General features: G+C 35.0%; 1 protein-coding gene across 7 annotated transcripts in view; it reads right to left on the bottom strand.

Moving 5' to 3' along the window:
* Nucleotides 1–1,509: 1,509 nt before the first annotated feature.
* The window catches only part of Sycp2 (synaptonemal complex protein 2), a 62,482-nt gene continuing 51,570 nt past the window's right edge, over nt 1,510–12,421 (bottom strand). For 4 of the 7 annotated variants that reach the window (XM_030251758.1, XM_017319020.2, XM_030251759.1 and 1 more), the window contains exons 33-43: nt 11,132–11,337; nt 8,667–8,852; nt 7,797–7,887; nt 7,046–7,201; nt 6,233–6,342; nt 4,636–4,730; nt 4,437–4,536; nt 3,991–4,049; nt 3,788–3,869; nt 3,638–3,694; nt 2,226–2,622 (exon numbers count right to left, since the gene is read on the bottom strand). In XM_030251758.1, the coding sequence (XP_030107618.1) occupies nt 2,548–2,622; nt 3,638–3,694; nt 3,788–3,869; nt 3,991–4,049; nt 4,437–4,536; nt 4,636–4,730; nt 6,233–6,342; nt 7,046–7,201; nt 7,797–7,887; nt 8,667–8,852; nt 11,132–11,337 (1,217 nt within the window). In that variant the 3' untranslated portion in view covers nt 2,226–2,547. Of the gene's footprint in view, nt 2,623–3,637; nt 3,695–3,787; nt 3,870–3,990; nt 4,050–4,436; nt 4,537–4,635; nt 4,731–6,232; nt 6,343–7,045; nt 7,202–7,796; nt 7,888–8,666; nt 8,853–11,131; nt 11,338–12,421 lie in introns of all 7 variants that reach the window. The other 3 variants (NM_177191.3, XM_006500664.3, XR_003953467.1) reach the window with 3 other exon arrangements.

Below are 12,421 nucleotides of genomic sequence, written 5' to 3' on the forward strand. Positions count from 1 at the left end.
TCTGTGAGGTTCCTATCTGAGTCCCTAAATTTTTCATCTCCTGATTTCCCTCAGTTTGGGTTTTCTTTATTCTCATTTGTAAGTCCTAAACTGCTTTACTCATTTTCTTCCACTGCTTGCTTGTGTTTTCATAGATTTCCTTAAGGAATTTATTCATTTCCTCTTTAAAGACCTCTGTATTCACAAGGCTGTCTTAAGAGCTTTTCTATTGCTCGGCTATGTTGCATTTCTCAAGGCTTGCTCTAGTGGGGTTGCTGGGCTCTAGTAAAGACGTTGACCTGTTACTGTGTTTATGTTACTAAGTATCTGGGTTTGGGAGGATTGTAATTCTAGTTGTTGACATGTGGTCTTCTCCTTGTTGGGTGGGTATTTTGTTCTTTCATTCTGTTGCCCTCTCTGGTTCTTAAGGGAATATGGTAGCCCTGTGTTGCCTGGTAGGGAATTCTGGAATCCTGCCAGGTGTGGCCACTGGGGGGCTTCTACATAGAATATGTTTCTAGGTATTGGGAGCGGATTCTTAGGAATGGGGATAGATAGGTGGTCCCACCGGAGGAATGAAAGCAGGGTATTCTACTGGGATCTGCTTAGCATCTTGGGAATGGCAGAGAGCAAAGAGAGGTGAAGACAGGTGGTCTATAGAGCTGGGGGTGGCATTTGGTGATTGGATTTGGAGAAGAGGGAAAGGTGATGAAAGGTCTGCAGTTACCCTTATCTGCTTCTCTGGCTGGTGTGGCCGAGCCTGCAGGTTGCAGGGGATAAAGGGATGAATACGGGAAGGAACGTTGGAGAATATTTGCACAGTCTGTTGGAGATGGGGGCAGAAGGAAGGGGAGGCCATAGTAGACGGTTTGCTACAGATCTGCGGATGAGACTGGGGGATTAGATTTGGAGGAGAGGAGGAAGAGGTAAAGATCTGCAGGTAGTTTACCTGTTTCTCTGGCCAGCTCTGGTAGTTCTAAATGATTACATTAGAAATAATTATGTAAATACACACATTATATTTCTAAATTGCTTCTTGTCCCATAAATCCTAAAGCATATTACCACATGGACCTTGAATAGCAAGTTTCTAACTCCTGGTCTAAATTTAAAAATAAATGAATATGTTATATCTATTAAACATGAATGACAGAACAACTCATAAGTAAATTATCAAATCTATTTTGAGTTTCTATACTCAAAATCACAGCCAAAATAACTTGCCTGAGTTATAAAAACTGCACATAAAATTAGGTAAATAACAAAGACTATTGCTGTTAAAGGTGGTATTCCATTAGAGGGCAGCCCATTTCTCCAAGTTCCTTTTCAGTATAAATTTTTGGCATCACAGTATATATTAAGGTTCAAAAACAATGTAACCCTTGATCTCACTCAAAATTTCTGGCTAATGAAAAAGAACTAAATTATTTCATTCTAGAGATTATTTTAGAATACTCCCAAGAATAACCTTTACTTAATGTGTATAAAAATTTGAAAAAAAAATGAAACTAATGATTTTACAAATACATCATTTGAAGGACATTTGTTTGGGCCCATGGCTTTAATGTTTGCAGGCAGAACTGAATTTGAGGTTAGCCAGGTCTACACAGACCATGTCTCAAAAAACAAGAGTTACAAAATTAATCTTAGCAGTTCTTTGTTGTACACACAGTTCATCTAAGGGCTAATAAAATGTAAAATCTCTCTCTTTCTTAAAACTAGAAACTCCCATCATTTTCCTCATAAATCTTAAAATCTTAGCTGATGTCAATTGAATACACCAAGAATGTATTTGTGCTTGACTAAGAAACTACTTCACCACTGTAATATTAAATGCTGGTATTGCTCAAATACTCTACAGCCTTCAGATTGGTATTACCTTCAAGTGTCTGACTGAAGGTGGCTTGTAAGTCATGGTTCATAAAACACAATAATAGTAACTGTAAAGTAATTATACTTACTCAAATAAGCATTTATTTAAAATACAATCTAACAAAATATTAGGTGAATACCAGGTGCTTAGAAAGAAATGGCAAGCAGCCTGCTTTGTAGTTAAGACTTCTACACTGTGATAAAATATTTATGAAATAGCTATAACTTTAGGTCACTTTAACACTTTTAGTGCACTGTAACTCTATATATCTCAAAGTATGAAGGTACTAACAATTAAAGATCTTAAAGCAGAGCCTTTTCCTCTTTCAAAGAATTGCTAATATTTTAATACTTGTATATTTACAAACCATCATGCAAATTTCAGTATATTTTATTCCAAAACTGCATTAATTTAAAATTACACTTTATATATAAATACTTTAGTACAGACACTACTTTCACAGACATAGTTAATATAAAAATATGATCCAAGGAAAGTCAGCTCCTTTTACTGTTTGCTCATAGGACATACAAGCTGCATTTGGAGTCATGTTTTTCATCTCTAACATTTGAGTCGGGAGGTTCTTGCACACAAGAATAGAGGTGCTTAGATGATGCATCTTTGCAAAGCTACTTTATTAGTGCTTTATTTATACACAAAAAACTAATCATAAAATTCATTGACAGCAGCCAGATTTCATGCATCATTTCCTTCATGAGCCTTGAATAATGACTGTAGTCCTCTGCGTATGTTGAGAACTTCCTCTTCATGCTGTGACCAAGGGAAACGACAACCATTTACATAAAGATACATTCAATGCTAAGTCCACCCATTCCCTTAGGATTTACATGGAGGTATATAGAGGATTCTCCAATCATTAGCGATATTCATGATACTGGAGAAAAGACTTGCAATCTTCCAAAGATTATTCTAGAAAAAATTTTCAATGAGGACAAACTTAGGCAGCTTATTTGCTCAAGCTGTGCAAGCCTGGCTACAGCCTCACAACCTCTGCACACTTAGTACCACATGTCAGTAAAATCTCACAAGTATGTTAGTATTTTATGTAGGTAAGGATTATTATTATTATGTACTTAAAACTTTGAGAAAACCCCCAACCATACCTGTGTAAAGCACTGGCATGTGTCTCTCTGGAGAGCACTTCATCCTAGAATGTGGTCTACTTGACTTCTAAAAATCCAACTATGTTTGTTTATGTAAATCAATGAAGTGTCATTGCTAATTCGGGTAACAGTTTTCCACTCAGTAGTCTGGCTTGCTTGGCTTTAGTTAAAGTACACAGTGTTTATAAACAGTGCAAACAAGTTATTTCTCCACTTAGTTTTTACATTTGCAAACCATTATCTGTTTCTTCTGAAGGAACTCCTCATCCGTCCCTCCTATTACTCTTACGAGGTTCCCATAATATAAAGAACTCAAAGTCATCAGGTCAGGTTGAACCTGCCGCCTTCTCTAAACCTTCACAAAAACCCTTTGTTTTCCCCATTAAAAACAAAACAAAAACAAAAGAAAACCAAAGAAGTAAACAAGTGTGAAAAGCTTCTGGAAGAATAGCACATAAAAAACACAACACAACACAACAAAACCCCAAAAGTAAAAAGTGTGGTGGTCCATGCCTATAATCTGAGCATTCTGGAGGCTGAGGCCAGAGGATCTTAAGTTTAAGGCCACTTGGGTTCAAAATCAAGAACCTGTTTTATAAAACAGTCAGTAAAGGGCACAAAAGCCAGGTAAGTAGATGAAAGCACACACTAAGCACACTCACCATCTCCTTAAGTAGCTTGTCTTGTAGCATTTTCATGTTTGCTTTCATCAAACACATCTGCAAGCAACATATTTCCTTCATGAACTTTGTCACAAGAAGACAAGTTAGACTAACCAGCACATTTACAAGATAAGTATAGAAAATGTATACCTCAGATGTAAAAACAGACTCTTCATAAACAGAATTATAGACAAGAAAACTTTTATCCAGTGAAGTTTTCAAAACACGAAACCTAATAAATAAATGAGAATGAACTTTTTTACATATCTGTCCACATTCCACTGCTATATTGTAGTATATGCTATGTCTCACCTACAAACATACAGTCTGTTCATTATGAAAAGCATACTAACCTCTCTCGCTCACATCGGTGATATGCCCTCATCTTCTGAACTAACTTTTCCTCGATGTCCTAAGTTTTAAGGTATAAAAAAATCCTTGTACTTTAACATAATTAAAAATTAAAACCTGGAAGTAGAATTAATGTATTTCTACTACTCCAAATTTAAGTAAAAACTGGTTATAGGTTAAGAATACTGTATATCATATATACTTTTTCAAATTACAAGTACTAGAAGTATAATCTATCAGATGTCTCCTACATTAACAAAGATATTCATTATAAACTTGTGGGCAATTTCAGAGTTCATTTGCAGCTGATGTAAGATAGAACTATGCTTTAAATAACAATCAATCAAATTAAATCAATCAATCAATAGACCTGCAACAGTCTCTCACAGTTGAGTACTTAGACTTTAAACATTAAAAAAAAATTCTTTTAATTTTTAGAAACACAAACCACAAGCTCTTTCTCCAAGTCTCGCAAAGTCTGTGAGTCTTTTTCAACTTTTTCCAGCTCATCTAGGAGAGTGACTTGGAATTTCTCAACATTTTCATCCCTATTTAAAAGGCACAAATTGATAGTTTTTAAACAACAGGACTCATAGCTCATAAGTGCACAGTATGAAAGGTCTACCAGACAGATTTGTGCTACAGACCTGCGTCCCTGAGCTTGAGAGGTCATTGCCATCAGATGTTGTTGAGTCAATTTCAATGTCTTTGTAGTAAAATCATCCATGATTTTATGTTGGCTCTGAAAAATACTTTTAACTTAAAATTTCTTTAGAAAATAACAACCTAACCAAGACTGTACCATGAAAAAGGTCTTTTCATAACACATCAACAACTAAGAAAAAGTTAGAAGATTAAAAATGCAGTTATTTAAAGTCAACTTTTTATAATAAACAAAACTTAGCAGTAGCTACCTATATTGGCCAGGATTTGAACATGGGGTTCAGTTTGCTATTGTTTTAAAGAATTTATGATAGTTATACAAATTGCTACTGATAATAGTTTTGTTTTCAAGAGTATAGCTTAATAGGATTTACCATTTTTCACATAAGATTTTCACCTACCAGAGATACATAAGAGGGTCTATAAAATTACAGATTCTCTTGACCTTGGGAAAATGAAGATCAAGAAATTTCATATCTTGGGGCTGGAGAGATGGCTCAATGGTTAAGAGCACTGATTGCTCTTCCAGAGGTCCTGAGTTCAATTCCCAACAACCACATGGGCTGGCTCACAACCATCTGTAATGGGATCAGATGCCCTCTTCTGGTGTGTCTGGAGAGAGTGACAGTACATTCATATATAGAATATACATAAATCTTTTAAAAATTCAGATCTTAATTTTGGATAAAAGAAAAAGGTAATCAAGGGATAAGGTTGATAACATGCTAATTATACTTATTGTTCAAAGAAGAGAATGAACTAATTATTAGTTCAAAAAAAAAGACATAAGAGAATGTGATTTTTCTACCTATTATTACCAAAAGGTAAGCAATAATTTCAAGATGTATTTTGTATTCATCATCTCACTGGATCCTCAAAAACTAAGGCACAGTACAGATCTGGTGAAAGAAAGTGGGAATATAAGCTGGGAGTACATATGTGTTACTTTCCATGAATGATAATCTCTGGATGGTTAAGTTAAAATGTCTAAAGAGGATGAAGACTTAATTATCTGTAAAATGCTCATCATGCCAGCATGAAGATCCTAGCACCCACATAAAAAGCCAGGTGCAAGGATATGTACCTGTAAATCCAGATCTGGGGAGGTGGAAACAGTATATCTGGGGCTTTCTAGCCATCCACTACAATATACCTGATTACACAAATTATACCTTCATTGAGAGATCATTTCTCATCAATCAGTCAATCAATAAGGAAGGGAAAGAAGAACTGAAAATGTCTAACATAGTAGTAGACCTTTGGCCTCCACAAGCACACATGTATGTACATGCACTAATCTGTAAAATGTGTGCATGCACACCTCACTCAAACACAAAAACACAAAGTAAGACACCTAAACATTGCAAAGACAAACTGAACAGAAAAGAAAGAATTTTTGAGAGACATACTTTATAAGTGAGAGAGGTGTCTTTAATCTGACAATCATTCCAATTTAGCATATATGCAAATTCTGATTCATGTATGTCCCAGTTTTGTTGGCTAAGGATCAGACAAGCCATCTATTATCTATTAGAAAATTAGTAAATTATGGTATTGTGTATAACCTAGGAGGTAACTTACATCAGTTTTCCTTTTATAGTCTGAGCTGATGTTATCATAAAACATTCCAGCACCTTGTAACTCTTGTTGCCAGTCCTTAGGAACAGAAAAATCTGGTGTCGATAATGAAGCTGTAATTTCAGACATTAAAAAATGAAAACAATAAGCTAACATTAAGATATGCATTATCACAAAATTTATCCTAGACTGAGAACAAAAATATTCTTCATATTTTATATGTGTTTAAACCCAAAGCTGAGGTGTTTTTTTCTTCTTTTATTAAAAGTGAGATCTTTGTCACAGAACCTTTTGATAGGGCTACTGAGGCACAAATGACAACTAAGGTGCAACATTTGGTATTTTTAATTCGATCCATTAATAAGGCAGAAGTAGCTGGGCAGTAGTGGCACACAGCTTTAATATCAGCCCTCTGGAGGCAAAGGCAGATGGATCTCTAAGTTCAAGGCTAGCTTGGTCTACAGAGCTCATTCCAGGACAGCCAGAGCTACACAGAGAAATCTTGTACCAAAACAACAATGACAAAAACAAAAAGCAGAAGTACCTGAAGAGTATTTAGTGACAAACCAACACTTCAAATAATTTATATTTCAGTAAGATTTCAATGTAAGACATGAAAAAATGATGGAGGGAAATAGGAGTATTTAAGACCCAGGCTATCACTTTTACAGAAACTTAAATTTGTGATAAAAGTCTATATCCATCTTAGATTCACCCAAAGCTGTTATTACAAAGGACTGCTTCATTGAAATCATCCAAACTCTAGGAAGCTACCCTGGAAGTAACTGCAGTTTAACAAACTTTTGATCTGCTTACTTTTGAAGGTGTGCTGGTCAGAATTTTCCCATTGACATCGTTTTTTGGAAAGCAAATGTTCCCTTTCTTCTGCCTCTTCTACTTCTGCTTCATTGGAATTACTTAGCTCATCATCTTCTAGGTACATCCGCCTTTTGCTACCACGTTGACTGGGACCTTAAACAGTTAAAGATAATAGTGCTACAATTCTGATGCAACATATCTACTATCTTATTGCTTTAATATAAGGCTTTAAAACAACTATGTTAAAGTACACAACTTTAATGACTTGAAATTGAGATGACTTGAAATGTAGAATTCATTTAGGTGGGATTTCTAAGTAATTGGTAATTACTTTAAAAGCAAGGCTGTGGCTAGAATGAGGTTGAGAATACTTGCTACTCTTGTAGAGGATCCAGGCTCAGTTACCAGCACCTAAATAGTGGCTTACAATTGTCTTTCACTCCAGTTCCAGCATACCTGACACCTATTCTGGTGTCTACACACAGACAGAACAATATCTATCTATAATATCTATCTATCTATCTATCTATCTATCTATCTATCTATCTATCTATCTATCTATCTATCTATCTATCTTCAAAAAGGGTTTCTCTGTGTAGCTCTAGCTGTCCTACAAACTCGATCTGTAGACCAGACTTGAACTCAAGAGATCTACTTGCTTCTGCCTCCCGAGTGCTGGGACTAAAGGTATGCCCCACGACCACCTGGCTAAAGTAAATCTTTAAAAAGCAAGATGATGTCTACAAACCTGATACATGAGTATTTTCACTGGGCATGTCAAACCACATTTTCTCTATTTTTTCACTAGACAATGATAATGGAGATGCTGCATGATTTCCCTAAAATAAATATTAGACATTTGAAAAGTACTATAAACACTTAGATTCATCTTTCACTATTCTTTATCAAACTCCCAAGCCAACAGACTTCAAATGTTGTCAAATTCTTTTCATAGTATCTTCTATCTAGCCTTTCTTTTCATTTAAAGATAACTGCAAAATAATATTTATGATAAATTAACATCAATCTCATGCTAATAGTTTTTACTTGACATTTCTGACATTTCTGATTTTCAATTTCTTGTTATTAGTATCTTCATTTATTTTTTGAGTAAATATGGAGACAGAAAATTTCTTGTAAAATGACATTTCCACATTTAAACTTGTTTTTTTACTGTTTGAATACAAATTTGTATAATCAGTAACTTTACTTAGATTATTATTCTTTCTTTTTTAATCTATGTGCTCTTTTAGTCAGTTAAGGGTAGCCCAAATCCTAGTTCCCCTCCAAGTTTATTTTCATCTTCTACACTATACAGGTAACATATCTTTACTAACCGACCAATGGAATTTCATTCATTGGCTAACAAGAAGTCCAATCAGATTTCTATGTAGTCATGAAGTCAGAAAGTCTTATAAATATGTAAACTCAGGAATTTTGTCCCTATATTCTCACTATTTTAAGACCTTCCTGTACTCATTTTAAAAGTTTTGATTTTTTCCCATGAATAAACCATTCTACATGTTAGAAATCAGATTCTCCAATCATAGAAGCTGAAACATAAATACTTGGTATTATGATTCCCACTTAAGACCAGCAATTTGAATTGGGATGTTACCTCTCTCTTGTTTTGCATATGGTTGTCACAGCTCTCTGGAGATTCAGGTTCCATATAAAGTTTCTCTGAGCTATTACTGCTTACATCTGAATAGCTGTTACAATGTTGGGTTCTCTGATTATTTATCACTGAATTTGCTTTTTTCATATTCACAACAGAATTATTCTTGGTCGGAGTGTGTCTTGGCTATTAATGAGTAAGAAATACAGAAACCCAAAGGAAGTTAGATAAATGCTTAAAACAAGAAAAAGTCCAGTTAAATAGGAAACAACTTAAAATTTTAGAGAATTAACACAATGCTAAAATTCAGAACCTACTTAAATATAACCTTAATTAGTTCAGCGACAGGTATCTAGCAAAGTCCATGAGCAAAGATGCCTGCTAGTATGACTTCTAACCTTCAGAGGCCAAGTCACTTTAACATTAAAAAAAAAAAAAGCACAAAAGCACAAGAGTTGATCATATAATGCAAAATTGTAATACTTTATCTCTACAGAAAAAAAACTATAACAATCTGGGAATTAGAGAATTCTGCAAGATCACTCAAAATACAAAAATCATTTTTTTTTTATCCAAGTGCAAACCACTTACTTTTTGGCTTTTTGTTATGATAAAACACAAAGGCAAAAATCTTTAAAACCCCAGAAATATAAACTGGGATGTGTGTGTGTATATGTGTGTGAGTGTAAGAGAGAGAGGAGGGAGAAGGGGAGAGAGGGGAGAGAGGAAGGGAGAGAGGGGGAGAGGAGGGAGGGGGAGAGAAACACCGGCAAGTGTAAAACAAAAGCAGATAGTAGTAGCACTAATAGTCAGACTCACATGATCAACAAGAGTAAGCCTTGAGTTAGTTAATGTAAACATTATAAGTGGAAAACTTTAATTATGCATAAGATATTCTTGAAAATGACTGGCACCTAAAAGTTTAAATAAAAATTAATATTTTCAAATTAAAGAACAATACATTAAGGAAGAATTAGGGCTTCCTAACGTAGCCCAGGTTGACCCTGATATTTCAATCTTCCTACCTTCACCTCTTGAGTGCTGAGACTACACGTACATATCAAGCATAGCCACTAGAGTTTGAAACACTCTGAAGACAAGAAACTTTATTAAAATCATCTGTCAGATTGGAGTTCTGGATTCCAGCAAGTAAAAGATACAATGACATGTAGCCAATATAGGAGCTATATCCAAACCCATATTAAAAACTCCTGAAGAAGGCTGGGTATAGTGTTACACACCTTTAATCCCAGCACTTGGCAGGCAGAGACTTGTAGATCTCTGAATTGGAGGCCAGCCTGGTCTACTGAGTGAGTTTAAGGACAGCTAGTACTACAGACAGTGTACGACCCTCTTTCAAATCCTGATACCCCCTGCCCCCTGCCAAAAAAACTTCCAGTAAACAACCAACAATTCAATTTACAAGGTAGAAAACATAAATGGGACTAGAGATGTAACTTGGTGAACAATGCTTATCTAGTGTGTAGGAAGTACTAGATTCAACTCCTAGTGCCATAAAACAAAACCAGACAATTAATTCATTGGATTGATGCAATGAACCAGAAAAATTCAAAGACAAACAAAAACATCAGATAGAACACAGCTGAAACTATGGAAAAGGGGCAGTCACTGCCTTAGTTCCCAGCAAGCAAGTATTTAGCAAACTAAACTTGCACCAGAATAGAAAGCATCATAGAAGGCGATTAAGGAGGTTAGAATTAACTAGATGTACACAGACATTTACAAAGTACCATATGAAGGATTTAAAGGATGCAGAAAAAAGCATGATAGAATCTAATAGGATACTAGCTGGCATACTGGGATCTATAGAAAAATGAGTCTTGCAAAGGGGAGGGCTGATAAGTTAGAGCAGGGCTTTCTCCTACATCTGCTTTAAAAAGCATAGCACTACTCTGAATTGTTTGGCATACTGACAGTTTAACCTAAGATTTTGTTTGCAAAATATCCCCTATAAGACTACTAGTTGGGAAAAGTGGGGGGGGGGTAGGGGGCTTAAAATCATCTAGAATAAAAAACACTCAGCTAAAAGCAGAGTCAGGTCAGATGGTGCATTATATCAGCAGTTTAAGATCTCTGACACAAGTGCGTTACGTAGCTATTGTGCCTTTTTTTTCAGTGATGTTACTGTGTTCTAGGTCTTTATTCATGCTAGACAAGTGCTCTAAGTGACACCTTCAGGCCCTAAACAGTCATTACTATCATTTTATTATAAGCAATGTTTAGTATCTATTGAGTTTTAAAGCTCCTTATATAACTAAACAGTTGAGCAACATGGTTTTCAACTACATTCTTTTCAATTTTGTCAGCTTATGAGTTTTATAGCTAAAACTTACTAAAGGTTATATAAACACTGAATAATAAATATGCAATACATATTTGGTAAACTATAGTCAAGTTACTTACCACGTTCAGATGCATACGATAAAAGAAAATTATATTCTTACCGAAAAGGGCGGTCCTGAAGCAGGTGAGTAACTCTTTCTTACACACATTGCACTGGTCTCACTAATTCTGGGTGATTGTCCCCGACCTACAACGCTATTGTTTCCATTTAAGAATTCAGGTGATGGAGCTTTTGGATAAGGTGAAAGAGATTTTGTGATATAGTCATAATCCTGAGTAAAATCCCTTTCTGTTATTTTCTCTGTACCTAGATTCCCAAGAAACACAAACATACAAAACAATATTATTATTCATGCTTGTTCTAGAATGGGCATGGCAGATTTAATAATTTATCAAATCCTCAAGGATTACATATATTTTTAAAAGATAGCAACTATATTTGAAGTACTAAAACTTTGAAAAATGCCCAATTGAAAATTTAGAACTTTCAAAAACGATTTAAACAAAAATATTTACAGTATGAGATTAAATATAATGATCAATTTAAGCGTTATGTTAAATATCTTAACATAGTAACTATTATAAAGTAAGAGAGGTTTTACAAAGTCAGTTGGTCTAAGTCACTTACTAAAAATAAGTACAGTAAGTCTGGGGGAGACAGCTCAGTCAGTAAAGTGCTTACTGCATTAACCCATTTGGGCCTGAGTTCATCCCCCGGACCCACATTAAAAAAACCAGGTATAGTGAAACATGGCTGTAATTCTAGAGCTTGGGAGGTGAATCTCTGGAGCTCACCAGCCAGCTAGACATTCTATTTGGGGAGCCCAAGTATCAGTGAGACCCACTTCCTTAAAAAGCTGGGGAACATTCTACTTGCATATATACATGATACATGCACCAAATTCTTTTTAAAAGAGGATGTAAGTTTTAATATACATCAATCCTTAGTTTTCAGCTCAATCAAGGGACATGCATCTGTCTTAGCTTATCTAATGTGACAGTGATTCTGAGCACTGGGAAAATAAAAGGACCTTGCAGCTACTTTATGGGAAAAAGATATGTTAAGTCTTGAATTTAACTGAAATTATTCGTATTTGGGATTGCTTTAAAATAGTCTCACAGGAACTTAGTTTTTGTAACTGAAAGATATAAGCTAAATATCTAACAATATGAATTTTCATTACCAATTATTTAAAAATAATAGCAAAATCTCTATGTTTTCTGAAGATTGTGAGCACACAGAATCCTCACAGTACCCCTAGGCTTTTGTCAGTGAAGTGTAAAGGGTCCCATAGAGTTCTTATGCTAATAAATGTTTTAGCTTAAAGTATATTAGAATTATGTTGTTATATCTTCACAGTTTTAGTTTATGAATGTTAAGTATTTCCACA

Source organism: Mus musculus, chromosome 2 (assembly GCF_000001635.26).
Source record: "Mus musculus strain C57BL/6J chromosome 2, GRCm38.p6 C57BL/6J".
Classification (NCBI taxonomy): Eukaryota; Metazoa; Chordata; class Mammalia; order Rodentia; family Muridae; genus Mus; species Mus musculus.